This window comes from Pleurodeles waltl, chromosome 9 (assembly GCF_031143425.1).
Source record: "Pleurodeles waltl isolate 20211129_DDA chromosome 9, aPleWal1.hap1.20221129, whole genome shotgun sequence".
Lineage (NCBI taxonomy): Eukaryota > Metazoa > Chordata > Amphibia > Caudata > Salamandridae > Pleurodeles > Pleurodeles waltl.
Window position 1 is genome coordinate 170,870,629 of NC_090448.1, and position 15,788 is coordinate 170,886,416.

A 15,788-nucleotide genomic window follows, 5' to 3' on the forward strand; every position below is an offset into this window, starting at 1 on the left:
TTCTAGCTAAGGTCCTGGCACTGAATCTGAGTGTGGTAATAGCCCATTTGGTGCACGAAGACCAGGGTGATTTCATGCCAAGGAGGGGGACACAAATGTACTTGCGTAAGCTGTCTCATGTCTTGCACTACGCTACCTTCTTAAGGAAAGCCTTTGATACACTTGATTGGGATTATCTCTGGGATGTACTGCAGAGAATGGGCCTGGGACTGGTATATCTCTTGTGAGTCTCTTTCATGTATGCCCAGCTGGTGGTGCAGGTCTAGAATGGGGACTGTGAACTTGGAGTGTTTTTCTATTGGGAGGGGCATGAGACAGGGTTACCTCCTGTCCCCTCTCCTGTTTTGTCCTGATGATGGCGACACTGGCTATCCGATTGCGCTGTGACATGGACAGATGGAGGGCTGTGGTGAATGAATGCACCCATGTCTTCTCCCTCTACGCAAACAATGGGTTAATATACATCACTGTTCCAGAACACTCAGTGGGGGCACTGCTGGAGATCATGACAGAGTTCGGACAGGTCTCTGGCCTACAGGTCAGACACCAGAAGTCAGTCCTTTTTCCTCTAGATGCTTTAGGGGGGGTGGGTACACAGGGCCTCCCTGTGACAGGACTCCACTGGGAATGTGATCACTTCCGATACTTGTGCATACAGGTGGCCCATTCCGTTGCAGCTAATTATAGCCTGAACATGGGTGTATTCTCGACCATTTGGAGGACCCTTCCTCTGGAAGCGCCTACCTCTCTCTGTCATGGGACAAGTGGCACTGAAAAGAATGGTGTTGCTTCCGCACAGACTATGGGGGTCATTCCGACCCCGGCGGGCGGCAGGCGCCGCCCGCCGGGCGGAAACCGCCCAAACACCGCCCCGTGGTCAAATGACCGCGGGGAGCATTCTAACTTTCCCGCTGGGCCGGCGGGCGATCTTCAAAAGATCGCCCGCCGGCCCAGCGGGAAAGCCCCAGCAAAGATGAAGCCGGCTCCGAATGGAGCCGGCGGATTTGCTGGGGTGCGACGGGTGCAGTTGCACCCGTCGAGATTTTCAGTGTCTGCTTTGCAGACACTGAAAATCTTAATGGGCCCTGTTAGGGGGCCCCTGCAGTGCCCATGCCAGTGGCATGGGCACTGCAGGGGCCCCCAGTGGCCCCACGACACCCGTTCCCGCCAGCCTCTTCCTGGCGGTGTAAACCGGCAGGAACAGGCTGGCGGGAAGGGGGTCGGAATCCCCATGGCGGCGCTGCATGCAGCGCCGCCATGGAGGATTCCCTGGGGCAGGGGAAAACTGGCGGGAAACCGCCGGTTCCCCTTTTCTGACCGTGGCTTTACCGCCGCGGTCAGAATTGCCCCGGAAGCACCGCCAGCCTGTTGGCGGTGCTTCCTCTGCCCTCTGCCCTGGCGGTTACAAACCGCCAGGGTCAGAATGAGGGCCTATATGTCTTGCAGAACTCCCTCTGTCGTATGCCACAGACTACCTTTACCAAAGTGAATAGGCTCCTGGTGTCTTTGATATGGGCTTGTAAATGGAGCAAAGTGAACCTGGATCTGTGAAAGTTAGGGTGGAGCTGGGAGGCTTGGATCTTCCGTACCTGCAGTTGTATTATTTTGCTGGGCTGCTCCAATATGTGGTGCACTGAAGGCCAGAATCGAGAAAAGAAATTACTAGCAGACTGGAGTGCAGGGGTGGACTTCCCTGGGTGTCTGATGAAGGGCTCAAGTCTTGGATGATTGCTCGTTCATAGTCCAGCAGATCACGGAAATATGGTAACAAGCAGTCATACATGCTATGGAGGGCTCCATATGCCAGACTCTTGCTCCTCAAATGGCTGTCCTGCTTCAGACGGATACAATCTGTGATGGACTTCACGCAGTGGTACGAGAGGGCTGCACCATAGCTTGGGATTTATACTTTAATGGGGTGTTCCTCGCTATGGAGTTGATGGACTCTTATCAGCTACGTCCTGGACAATTTCTACAATATGTCAAGGTCTCCCACATGGCGCAACACTTATTTTTTAGTTTCCCAGAGGAGCTGGAGGAATCGCAGACACTGCAGCTCCTCATGGACCCGGCCTCCTTCAGGTGCCTAATCTCCTGCATATACAAATTCCCGAATGCAAACCGTAGGGTGGACATATCGGGAGTGCGTGACCAGTGTCGACTGATCTGCCAGATCCCCTCACAGATGGTGAATGGAGAAGGACCTTGGCGCAGGTCTGCGAGGTTGCCAGTAATGCATGCTTCAAACTCACCCACTTCTACTCAGGGGCAGCTCCTCTTTAGCTTGCTATCATTTTATTTTTTATCATTTTTCATCTGCTGGCTCAGCAAGCAGCGTGTACAGGGAGGGGCTAGGAAAGGGGAGGAGAGGAGAGTGCAGTAAGTGTACATGTATGTTTGGCTGTCCATCTCAGGCTGGACAAACACTCATGCGCACTTAGGTTTCTCCAACCTGGCTGTATACACCGTCAGGCGCGAGAAACAGCACAAACCACAGGCTTGTGTCTGAGCAGCAGCTACTGCCACTCAGACCAATTCTGACACAGCTTTCATGCTATGTTTAGCATGAACACAGCGCCAGGAATGCTGGGGAACCTGTGCTCTTGTCCCAGTGAATGCTAGGACATCAGATAAAGAGGAGCGATGAGCAAGGCTGCATGATGCGGTGGGAAGCGACGACGATGAGGGGAACCGGTAAGTGGTTTTTTTTTTCTGTTTCTTCCATCCTTGCCCCGCTCCCCATGACATATTTGGTGGCCGCAGCTGCTTCTACTACCTGCATCGCACTTACCTAACCCCTAAGCACCTAAGCACGGTTCTCCACTTGCCCTAAATGCGGGTTGTAGCCGGTGACATTTCTCCACATGACATGGGAATGCGAGAAATTACAATATTACTGATTACTGGGATAGGATGTTCGCACTTTTGAGACTTGTGCTGTCCAAGCCACGAAGAGCCATTCCATTGGATGCATGTTGGCTCCTTGCATTGGATGCCTCTCGGGCAGACCAGCTGAACAGGGAGTTGCAGATGAATGATGGCTCCGGGTGGTACACACAGATGAGAATGCAGAGAGGTACCTGGAGATATGGGGCACCATGTTGGAGTGCTTGCTAGATGTGGGGGCCACATCTGGTGATGTCTCCTGGGCACTTCCTGGTGGCAGATTTGGGGGCATCCACCCTAGATACACCAGATGCAGTCTCTGGAGTTTTTGATAATGTGCTCTCTAATGCTCTTTACCCCTAGGAAGTTGCAGAGTAGCTACCCCCTCCCCCTGGATTATCCACGGCCAGTGCGCTAACTCTAGACCCCACCCTCCTCCCACTTGTTTCGGTGGGGACCTCCCACATGCCCTGTCCCAGTCCCTAAACGTCATGTAGCCCCAGTGGGTGAGACATGGGGAAGGGTAACATGCAGACATTGCTCCTACACTGCTGTTATGTATTTTCTGTTTATAATGCAATGTTTTAGTTACCTTTAAGTTAATTAGATTACATGTTCAGGAAGCACACTGCTGATACAGTCTTGGATATACCCTCCGCTTTAGTTGGGGTGGCAGGGCTGAGTGTTTAAATCGCAGAAACGGCAGAGGCGGATCTTTAACCCTCTCAAAGTGGATCCTTAACATTGTTATCATTGATCATACTGCTTGAAGACCATACTGGGACACTCTGACCTCCGTACCTTACACTGACTTCTGTATTATGATGTTCATATGTACTGTTTAAAACTGCTCTATAAAAAAACTAGTTAAAAATGATCATATTAACCCGTGTGTGTGTACATTTTAAATGTTGTAAATTTGCCTTTTCTTTGCTATCGTAAATGCTCTATAATGTTCACCCGACAAACTAACCTGTGAGCAGCCAGCAAAAATGATGTGGCACCCTAAATATTTTGGTACCTGTCAGACGCAGGTGACCGTTTATAAGTTTAAAAGTTTTATTAAAATGTTTGAATATATTTTGAAAATATTAAAACCTCTTCGTACTCAACAATGTACATCCCACAAAAATATTATGCAAGTAAACATTTAGATGATTTTCAACATGCAATTGTTCGAATAAAAGCAACATGTCAATATAAATTCAAATAAAGCTTTACAGTTTGTAGTCTGTTTTAAGTTAAAACGGTAGGAAGAACTAATGAGGAAACGTATCAGTTGTACCCACATTTTTTACCTATTAATGTCTGAGGCTATAAGTGTTACATGGAATTTATCCAATCAGTGACTGGAACGTGCTATACCACGTGTTCTGATGGACACGTTAGAGGCATTTTACCAGTTAGATATTATTTATTGAAAAGCAACAACAATTATTACATCAATTCATTTACTTTTATAGGTAGAAAAGAACCTACATTAGGTAAACAATCCATACAAATATTTAAAAAGGTAAAGGGAACATTGGTTTAAAAATGAATGCTTCCATACCTACAAGTGACCTATTCTAAACACTGGATAGATCATTAGAACATGTAAGATTAGTACACCAAGCATAGTTTAGAACTGACCTCAAATTTGAGGTAGTGGATGTGTTGAGCACCTTCACTCCCCTTTAGTTATTTTGCATTCAGTGAGCCATCATATGTCAATCCTTTGTGGGACAGCTGTAAAAATGTATGCATGCCATTTACCAATGGAAGACACCTGTGGAACACCTGGGGCTAATGCTCATGTCCACTCTCTTCACTATGAGATTTGCTGTGGAGCACTTGCATGCACACTGGTCACTTGTCGGATGGTCGGATGATAATGCTCAAATGCCCCCTGAAGTGTCTAGTGTGTTTTTCTTTTACCATGATAACCCTCTGATCACCCTTGGACTTGAGTATTATCACTGGAGACTTCATCAGTTATTGCCAACTCTACCTTTCAACACAGGAATATTGCAGGACCTGCACAGTGAGTATTGAGTAGAAATACTTGGTTGTGGCTCTTGTAGCATTTTTGGCCGCAATGAAATGCCTGTTGACTCTGACTTGTTCCATTGGTGGTGGTATGACTATTTTTATATTGTAATACCTACTGATAAAATACATAAGGACGTGGGTGGTGGATTCAACCACTAAGCTTATGCATACTACCACCTCTCTCACCCTATTGTTACCCCATCTCTCTCTTCTCACGCTCCCTGATATTGTTCGCAGCCTTTAAGTCAATTTTCAGTAGGCTTCTGTACATTCAAACATGCAGTGTGTATACATCGGTAAAAGGCTATTCATTTCTCCCTCCATGCCCATTTAAATACATGGAAAGCAGTACATTCCTCGGTATCCAGATGTTGGCTTTGTGCAGGCCAAGCATAATCTGGCACCTCCACTATCTTCAGGTGGCATTTAATTGTAACAGTAAGAGTCAGAGACGTCACAATGTTGGTTTGCTCTTTTAGCATATTCTCGATATTCAATAAGAAATAAATGTGAGACGTGCGCTAATATGTGTCTTATCGCATTGGTAGAAAGAACACATATACTGTGACAAAATAATACTATTGTCTCTGTGTAAATAATGCGTTTAGAATGTAACATGTGTCATGTTTCTCAACAAAAAAAATTGATTCTTGACTATTCGTGATGTAAGCATATTTGCCAACCATTCCTTAATGAGTAATATTTTCATTGATTTCTCTTGCAGTAACCACTACAATAATTGTGTCAGTAACCCCGGTCAATAATTTCAGCCCAGAATTTGTTGCCCCTGAAACTTACATTTTCACAGTCCCGGAAACTTCTGGAGGTAGGTTTTAATTTACAATGGTAGATGCTCTAACATTCCCCGGCATGTGTCACTGGTCACTTCTGGCCTTAGCGGCACACAATAACATGGTTAAGTTTCTACATCGAGTTAAAAGTCATATCCACGAAACCTGACAAGGAGGCACACTAAGCGTTTGTCCAGATTTGTAGCTGCTTATATACTGCCTAATCCCACTGATTTTTTTTTTTCATATTGATGAATAAAGTAAGCTTAATCTTACATCCTCAATGCATTGTTTTAACTGATTGATTGTTTGAAAGATACAAATTGATCACCCTAGAAGCATAACTGTCTCTTTGAATTGTAAAAATAAGTTGTCAACAAATAAGGTATACTTTTAATCGTTGAAGTCCTGTACTGAATATCGAGTGACAAGAATATTGTGACCAAAATATCGGGGAGGTAAGGACATATTGGTAAGTATATATTTACTGTTAACTCCCCATCCACGTACTTTGAGATACAATAATCGCTACCAACATCCATTTAATCATATCAGTATGAAATAGTGACGATTGGAAGATATCTGGATCATCACACAGGGCCCTGCTATTCCAATCTACGGAACAAATCAGTAGTTAGGCACTATGCAAAGGCAGATGTCTTCTGCCTGTTGAATTCACAAATCTTTGAGGTTAAGCTCTTCAGTGGCACGGATTTGAGTGTTTGTAGAGTGTGTTCCTGTGTGTTTAAAAATAAAAAAGGAAATATTTTTGACATGATAATACATTTTATAAGCAAGCACATATTTCTGGGTACTGTATTTAGTATCCTGATTAAGAATTTATTCGTGCAAGATGGATTTCTGGTTTCTATGCCTTTTTATTATCATTAATCTGACTTAGACCTACTTACTATAAATGTTCCCATGAAAAAGTGAGTAGATTCCCAATACGCTGTATGCGCACTATAGCCATGACGCCCAATTCACAAAGGTAAACTTAGACCAAGGGCCTGATTCTGACCCCGGCGGTTCCTTACCGCCGGGGCCAGGGTCGGCGGGAGCACCGCCAACAGGCTGGCGGTGCCCCGCAGGGCATTCTGACCGTGGCGGTTTTGCCGCGGTCAGAAGTGGAAAACCGGCGGTCTCCCGCCGGTTTTCCGCTGCCCATTAGAATCCTCCATGGCGGCGCAGCTCGCTGCGCCGCCATGGGGATTCTGACAACCCATACCGCCATCCTGTTCCTGGCGGTTCTCCCGCCAGGAACAGGATGGCGGTATGGGTTGTCGTGGGGCCCCTGGGGGCCCCTGCAGTGCTCATGCCAATGGATGGGCACTGCAGGGGCCCCCGTAAGAGGGCCCCACAAAGAATTTCACTGTCTGCATTGCAGACAGTGAAATTCGCGACGGGTGCCACTGCACCCGTCGCACCTTCCCACTCCGCCGGCTCAATTCTGAGCCGGCGTCCTCGTGGGAAGGGGGTTTTACACTGGGCTGGCGGGCGGCCTTTTGGCGGTCGCCCGCCAGCCCAGTGTAAAACTAAGAATAGCCGCAGCGGTCTTCCGACCGCGGTGCGGTATTCTGGAGGGAGGAAGTCTGGCGGGCGGCCTCCGCCGCCCGCCAGACTTAGAATGAGGGCCCAAATGTCTAAGTTTAGACCTAAAGTCTAACTTTACTTGTAGTAAAGTTAGACTTTTGGTCTTAGTTTTGACTTTTGGTCTAAGGTTACCTTTGTGAATCGGGCTCATGGGCTTTAAGGATATTCTTTCTTTAACTAGAAGAAAATAGTGCTGTGTTAAGGTAGCTACCCCAGCCTGTTATTGCTACTCACACGGCACGATTTAAAACATATATCAACACACTCTACAAATTATTCATGGTTCTTTAAGGATGTAAAATTTAGGGAAGCTTGTTACTGTAACCTGTTATAGTTTTATGCACAAAATAAATCAAATAATTTGTGTATGTGTGTGTGCATACAGACAGGACCCTCTACTTAGACGTGCAGTGTCGATGCCAATGATAATGGTCTTGGAGCTCAATGTAGAGAAGTACCTTAAAGTGTGGCAAGGATATTGGAATGGAACCTCCATTTCATATCATAGTCTGAGCCTTCTTGCCAACTATATACGCAGCAATACCTTGCGCTGACATAGCATCATTTTTTTTAATATAATGGCGGTGCTAAGCCGTCCCCCAACCTGCACTGTATTTACAAACTGGCGCAATAAGACCATTGCACCAGTTTGTAAACCCTTGCCCCACATTATACCTGCACTATGCATAATATATGCAAGGGAGGCGTTCCCACCGCAAGAAGACCCTTAAGAATGGCTCAGTGACATCTTCAAGATTTCATGGTGTCATTCTAGCTTCATTTTTTACCGCCTGCTCAGGGAAGGCGTTAAAGTGATGCTGTTGTTTGTTCGATGAGCCTTCGCGCTTTGCTGTACTAGCATCAACATTTTTGATGCTAGCCCAGCAAAGTGCCACAACTGCATCAGAATTTCTGATGCAGATGTGCTGACGAGCGCCACAGTGTGCTGTGTTGTAAATACAGAGCTATCATGGTGTCATTAGGGGGGCGCAGAGCAGCGCAAGCCAACAGGCGCATCGTGAGCAATGTGCCAGTTTTTTGTAAATGATGTCCATAGAGTTTATAGAAGATATTTATGATTTAATCCCCAATTTTGTAAATTATGCTAACAAAGAGTGAGAGATGCAACCCATAGGCTCAGCATCCTGTCAGCTATCAGATATATTTTCTTCTGAGTTCCACCTTTCAAGAGGGCTAGCTAGCGGGGAAAGATCCTTCTTACATCAGACACTATTTTTCCTGAGTCACAATAATTTCCCTATTTGGCGTACATAATTTACTTGGGCACCTATACGCATTTCCCGCTACAAATGAATAACAGTGTAAGGTGTTAAGGCAGACCATTTGACATTAGATTTTGTTATTCGTAGTTTATTTAAACTTATTTTTTTATCATGCATGGCCATTACTTAGAAAATGGGCGTTTCAATTAATCGTTCTACCATATAAAAGAAAAGGGGATTTTTTTAGTTTCCTCTTGGAAAGATATGACTCAATTTGATTGATTGATTTTTAAATTTATAACGTGCAACTTATTCCCAAAGGCGTCTTGGCGCTTACTAGTGACTAATGCCAATGAAGTGATCATGACTAAACAGCCACGTTTTCGGAGATTTCCTGAAAATATAATAGAGAAGTGGCTGCTTTAAGGGCCTGCAAAAGACGGTTCGAGTTATAAACCGTGCAAAATGCGGAAACTTCTGCCTCCCAGGAGGACAGCTTGCTGGGGGGAGGGGGAACTACCAGATTTCCTGCATGACTTGAACGAAGAGTCCTACCAGGCAGGTACTGTCTGAACCTTTCCTTCAAATATGTTGGCTCTCGACCATGGAGAGCCATGAAAGCAATGCAAAGGCCCTTGAATGTTATCTGGTTCTTTACAGGAAGCCAATGTAGCATTCTAATGGCTTGTGAGACTGAATGGAATCCAGGGACCGTCATCAGCATCCGAGCAGATTAATTTATTTGCAGTTTGTTCAATCATTTTTTCTGAAGATTTTGATTAAAGCCATTGCAGTATTCATTTGTAGATAAGACCAATGAAATTACAACTGTCTTTAATAAGTCAAATGGCAAAAATTGTGCAATTTCCTTTATAACGCATAGAGTGTAAAAGGATGCCAAGATGGCACTGTTTATTTGTTCTTTAATTATTAATGTCATTGATCAGAAGCCCAAGTTTTTTTACCTTCTTGGCTGGTATCAGAATTGTGTCACACTCCTCTGGCCACAACAAAGTGGTCCAGAAGGAGGTGTTGTTGCTGAATAGGAAGTCTTCAGTATTGGAAGAGTTCAATTTAAGACAGTTTTTGTCCATCCATCCGCTGACTGCACTCATACAATTCCAAAAGGTGTTACTCATGTTAGGGCCCTTTTTAGAAAACAATACCACAATCTGTGTATCATCAGCATAAGAAACTAACGACAACCCAAAGGACTTGATTAAGATTGCCAGCGGTGCAGCATACAAACTAAGCAAAGTTGGGCTCAGTGAGAATCTCTGTGTGACCCCACATGCTACAACCTCAATCCCTAGCTCTGTAATCAGTCAATCAAAAGATCATGATTGAGTGTATCAAATGCTGCAGACAGGTCGAGCAGGATGAGGGCAGCATTGCTGCCCCCATCCACTGAAGCCTTGATTTCCTCAGTGGCCACTTCGGAAGCCAAACTATGTGTCATCCAGCAAATGATTATCTTCCAAAAACCGGGCCAGCCATGCGTTCATGGCCTTTTCTACCAGCTTAGTTGGGAAGGGAATCCTGGAGAAGGGCTTATAACTATTCAGGTCCAATACATTTAAGTTCTGTTTCTTCAACAGTGGAAGAACCAACACATTTTTCCACTGTTTAGGAAGTGCTCCAAAACGGAACATGGCATTAAAGATCGTGACCATGTAGAGGGCCACTGAGTCAGGCACTAGGTGCATGATCTTGGGCAGACATTGGTCTGAAGGAGATATTGATTTCATACTAGAAATGGCCAACTTAACTTGCTCCTCAGTCAGATGAGCAGATTTCCTAAAAGAGATTCTATCAGGAACCATCGGCCTGATTTCAATACTGTTTTAGTCTTTGGTAATACTGGAGGAAAATCTATTAACGATTACCTCCACTTGATGTTGAAAAAAACTTGTTGACTTATTACAAAAAGTCTGAATACTACCTGCTGAATTCCTAGTTGCAGGCAAAGAGAGTTTGGAAACAGTTTCCAACAGTTCCTTACTTGAATTACTGGCAAATTTAATTTACTTACAGAAAAATCCATCTTTTTCAGCCAATGTGAGTTTTTTTTATATTGTGCTATACTTAACTGATATTTTTCTTTTTCTATCGGGTCATAAGCATCCAATTTTGATCCTGTCTGTGGCACCCTTGTATGGCAGCCCTTAATGTTTTGTTAAACCACGTTGCAGAGGGTCTGCTTCCCTTGAATACTTCAGTGTATGCAGGGGCTAATTCATTAACTGCAGCTTTCAGCCAGACCGAATAACTTGCCGACATTTGGTCAATGTCCTTGGTCTCTACTTGCTGAGAACTAGCGAGATGAGTGCTTAACTCCGAGGCTTGAACCTTATGCCAGGCATGAGAGACGAAGGACTTTCCACTGAACATGCCAGCAAGAAGTTTGCTGGAGACTTCAATATTCCAAGATATTGCCATATGGTCAGACCAAGTTATAGGAAACATAGTAAAGTTGATGAGGATAGAATTGTTAGTGAAAATTCCATTGTGTGTGTGGCCTGCCTGATGCGTGGGACCACCAACTAACTGAGTAAGTCCAAAACAGTACAGAGTATCAACCAACAGGTCTGTATCAGGCTCGGATTGATTCTCTAGATGGAAGTTAAAGTCACCTAGTAGAGTAAAATCTGACTTTATCGGAGAAGATTCTAAAAGTGACTCAATTGCATGAATAAAAGGGGTTCTTGAACCCGGTGGATGGTATATAAGGACTCCATTAATTGACTTCATTTTAATGAATTCAACATTAAACAGGAGAGCTTCAAACTCCACAGACGAGACGGGGGACAAAATGGCAGAGAAGGAATTGCGATAAATAACCACTATTCCTCCACCCTTCTTAAGGGGTGTGTCCTGTCTGAAAATGGCATAACCTGAGGGAACCAATGTTGTCATCTCTGGGCCTGATGACTGGTCTGCCCAGGTTCCAGTAACAAAAGCCAAATCAGCTTGGTGTGCATCTAAGAATTCAGAGAATTAAAAATAGTGCTTGATCAAAGACCCAGCCTTGATCAACACACAGCTGATCCTCGAGTCAGAGGAAATGGTTTTATTAGACGCTTCCCCCCACGCCATTACCGGTGGCGGTCCTACCCTATCAGTATCCCGATAGATGACCCTTGTATTACAAGTGGGACAGAAAGAATGAATGATATCTGGTGTAGTTAAAAATGTTACCAATAGGTATTACATTTAAAAGTGCGTCTCTGGAGTAGCTCTTACCTGGTACTCCTTCTGGGACTAGAAAACCAGGGGGAAAGGCCATGGGCCTGGTCCAGGAGCAAACGAGTGAGACAGTCTCACCTTAGTTGTGCTTTTGGCACGGCAGCGGTGCACCCACTGTGTGCATTTGCTGTGCGTTTGCGCTGCCGCCAGGTTAAAAAGGGAGGGGGACCTCTAACAGGTTCTGCCCAGCCCAGCCCATTGGCTTCCCTCCAGCCAAAACAGGACTGACTCAGCGTGTTGAACAAAGCACGAGTCAAGTTGATAAAAACAGCATAAAAACAAATTTAAGTACTCTCCCCCCACAATTTCCCCCAATAATAAACAACATCAGATTTCAGTGAGAGAGTGCAAATAGATAGCTTAAAAGTCACTGTTCCCCCGCTGCTGCCAGGTTAAAAAGGGCATGGAGCTCTAACAAGTTCCGCCCACCAACAGCCCAATTAGCTTCCCTTCAGTCAATAAGGAACTGACTCAGCATGTTAAACAAGACATGAGTTGAGTAGTTAAAAAACTATAAAAACAAATGTAAGCACTACGGCCCTCATTACCACTTTGGCGGTCTTTTACACAGACTGCCAAAGCTGGCGGTCTTCAGAACGCCATATTATGAGTACTGAAGGATTTCTGCTGCAATAAGGGCGGAAATCCTTCACCAGTCGTGCTGGCGGTCAGCATCGCAGAGGCGCTTCCACTGCTGCCATGCCACAAGGACTCCGCCCGGCGTATCACGAGCAGTAATATGACATGGCGGTATCCTGATGGCGGGGCGCTGCCGGCGGTGGAAGCGCCGGGTCCCCTTCCCTAGTGGACAATCTCCTCGCCGGACAAGGTAAGTCGATCCTCCGACAGGGGAGGAGGTTGGGAGGATGGGGGTTGTTGTGTGTGCATATGTGAGTAGGTGCATGTCTGCGTGTGTGTATGCATGTGTGTCTGCATGTGTGCATGCATGTGTGAATGTAAGTGTGAATGTAAGTGTGAATGCGTGTGTGACTGTTGAAGTGAGTGCATGTTGGAATGTTTGTATGAATGTATGTCTGTTGGTGCAAGTGAATGATTGTATGTGTGCGTGTTAGTGAATGTGTAAGTTTTGGTGTATGGGTGTATGTAAGTGTTGGTGTATGCGTGTATGCGGGGTGCGTGTGGCTGTCTAAGTGCATGTATTTGTCCAAATGGGGATGTCTGAGTGTGTGTTTGTGAGCAAGCGAGTGGGGGTGTCTGGATATATGCATGTGGTTGGGAAGGTGTGTCTGTATGCATGTGGAGGGGAGGGGGTGTCGGGGTGCAAGTGAGTAGGTGTTTGTATTGGGATGCATGCAAGTAAGGGTTCATGTATGCAAGTCTGTGAATGAGTGAGGGTGCTTGAGTGCAAGTCTGCGAGTGAGTGGCGTGTCTGTGTGACTGTATGCGTATGCTGAGGGCTGTGTATGTGAATGTATTCTTGCGTGAAGGAGTGGGTGGGTGTTTGTAAGTGTGTGGACAGGTTAAGGGGGTTGTCTGCATGTGTGTGGACATGTGGGGGTACATGTGCCTGCGACAGGAATGATAATTCCTGTCACCGGGTGCGTTACTGCCAGGGTTTTCGTGGTGGGGTGACCACCACGGAAAGCCTGGCAGTCTGCAGTCCTGTAATCCGGCCGGCAGGCAAAGGCCTGCCGTGGGGCTGGAGGAGTTCACCACCGGCTGCGTCGGTGCAACTGCAATGGCGGACCAGGCGGCGTTTTGGCAGTTTGGCTTCTGCCAAACCATACAACTTGTAATGTGGTGGTCTTTACTGCCGGGTCCGCAGTGGAAATACCACCAACCTCGTAATGAGGGCCTATTTCTTCCACAATATCCACCAATAATGTGCAACAAAAGATTTCAGTGCAAGAGTGCAAATAGGTAGCTGAAAAGCCACTGTGCCTCTGGTGACAAACAAAGTCAGAGACAAGGATGAAATATAGGAGACAAATATCAAAGCCGTCATGAAATTACACAGGATGCAGCTCCTAATATCCACTTAATCCTCACCCCCTGACCAACCTTATTTTTCTATTAATATGAAACGAACTACGACAGCTAAATACACGTGACTGAGCTTAATGGTGCTGCCACTTAAAACACTAGAATCTTGGAAGGGCTAGGTGTCATGTAAATTGTGTGGAAAGGTAGTGTGAGGGTAGTGTTTGGCATCATTGCTGAGGTTATTTGTATTTTCCCACATCTATTGCTTTTAAGAAGACATTATTTATACATATGTTTTAATCAGCTTGGTGTAAGGTCGCTTAAGGAAGCAATAGTAGTGTGTATGAATGACACAGATTTACAATAAATCCACTGATTACTAAAATACTTGGGTTTAACAATACCAGAGCTACAGGAACTAGATTTGGTTCCACATACCCTTTCATGTTCATTGTGCCAAAGATACCTTGGTTTTGGATAGAGTTTACAGAACGTAGATGGCACCTAGTCCACGATTTGCGTAACATTGTAGCATGCCAAACATCCATAATGGAATGAATTAATGAATTAATGAATAAATGAGAGGACCTGTAGAGTGCAATGGCTACTCGGAAGAGTGTCTCAGCACTAACAGGAATAGCCCAGGTACACAACCCCACAACAAAAAACGTACATCCCCCCAGAAAATGTGTTTTTCCCTGCATCCGTGTTATGTGGTCAGATATTTCCAAAACTGCGGATTCCGTACTATGACGGGGACAAAAGCCAGATTGACATGAGTGTAACAGTATACATTCCTCAAGATGTTCAGAGAGCTGAGTGTTGACTAACTTTTCCAGCATTTTTGTTAAGGCCGGAAGAAAAGAGATCGGCTTGTAATTGAAAAAAATGCTAGGTTCAAATGCAGGCTTCTTAAGCAGAGGGGCCACTTTGGCAAGATTCCAGGAGGCAGGCACAACCCCCAAAGAAAGGGAGAGATTAAAAATGGAGTTAATCACTGGTTAATAATATCCACTGCCTCTGCAAGCAGCATCAGTGGGCAGGCATCAAGGGGGGAGCCCTGATTTACATTTCAGGATGGCATTCCTGGACTGTTCCAAGGATATGCGCATAAACTGGGTAAACGAATAGCTGTGCCTGTCCAGATCAGAGTGACAAATAGGAGAAAAAGTCTCCACTAAGGATGTCTATGTGTTCTGAATATCAGAAATATGAGTTTTGAAGCATGTTGCCAGCCCATTACAGAGCTCTTGGAAAGGAACAATAGTTCTTTGACAGGATTGCAGATAAATGAAGGACTTCACGATCTGCAAAAATAGAGCAGGAACTCTGATTAACTGAAATGATTTTCTCAGTGAAATAATGGCTCTGGGCCTGTTCAAAATAAATCTGATAAGCTCTGAGAGCAGATTCATGGAAGGCTTTACTATCCAAAGAACAGTCCTTGCTGCTGATGCGCACTAGCTTTTTACAAGCTTTATGTTCCTCAACCAAGTGCGAAGAGAACCAGGGGCAGAAGATGTGCCTATTCCCTTCTTCCACTCCTGCAAAGGAGCTGTTGGAAAGTGGTTTATTGGTAGTGGTAAGTATAAACCTACCGCTGCCAATAAGGCCACTAACCTAATATAGGGGTCTCAATAAATGAGCCTCTTGCTCAACCCTTGGTAGCTGCAACCGAGCAGGAAGACCTAACATAGGCAACAAGAGTGTAATGCATTAAAAAATAATGTAAATAAGTGAGACACAACATACAATATAAATTGCACACCAATTTACAAATATAGGTTATATGTTTATGAGTAGATAGACACCAAAATGACAAAAATCCAAGGGAGGGAACCGGAGATAGAATTTTTAAAGAATAAACATTTTCTACTGCTTAGAAACACAAAGAACCAACTTTACCAAAATTCTATAAACTTCTCCAAACTTTAAGAGGTGTTTCCTGAAATCCTCCTTGTATGTTCAAAAGGTTGAAAACACAACTCCAAGGGTCTGGAATCTCCTGGATGGTTCTTGGAAAGTTGGACCACAATTCCCACAATGCACCTGGCCAAATCCTTAAAAGTCCACT

At 45.0% G+C, this 15,788-nt stretch overlaps 1 protein-coding gene across 1 annotated transcript in view; it reads left to right on the forward strand.

Moving 5' to 3' along the window:
- The window catches only part of LOC138259603 (cadherin-related family member 3-like), a 522,653-nt gene that overhangs the window by 343,452 nt on the left and 163,413 nt on the right, over positions 1-15,788 (forward strand). The window contains exon 11 of the mRNA XM_069207439.1: positions 5,642-5,743. Coding sequence (XP_069063540.1) covers positions 5,642-5,743 — 102 coding nt within the window. The remainder of the gene's footprint in view (positions 1-5,641; positions 5,744-15,788) is intronic.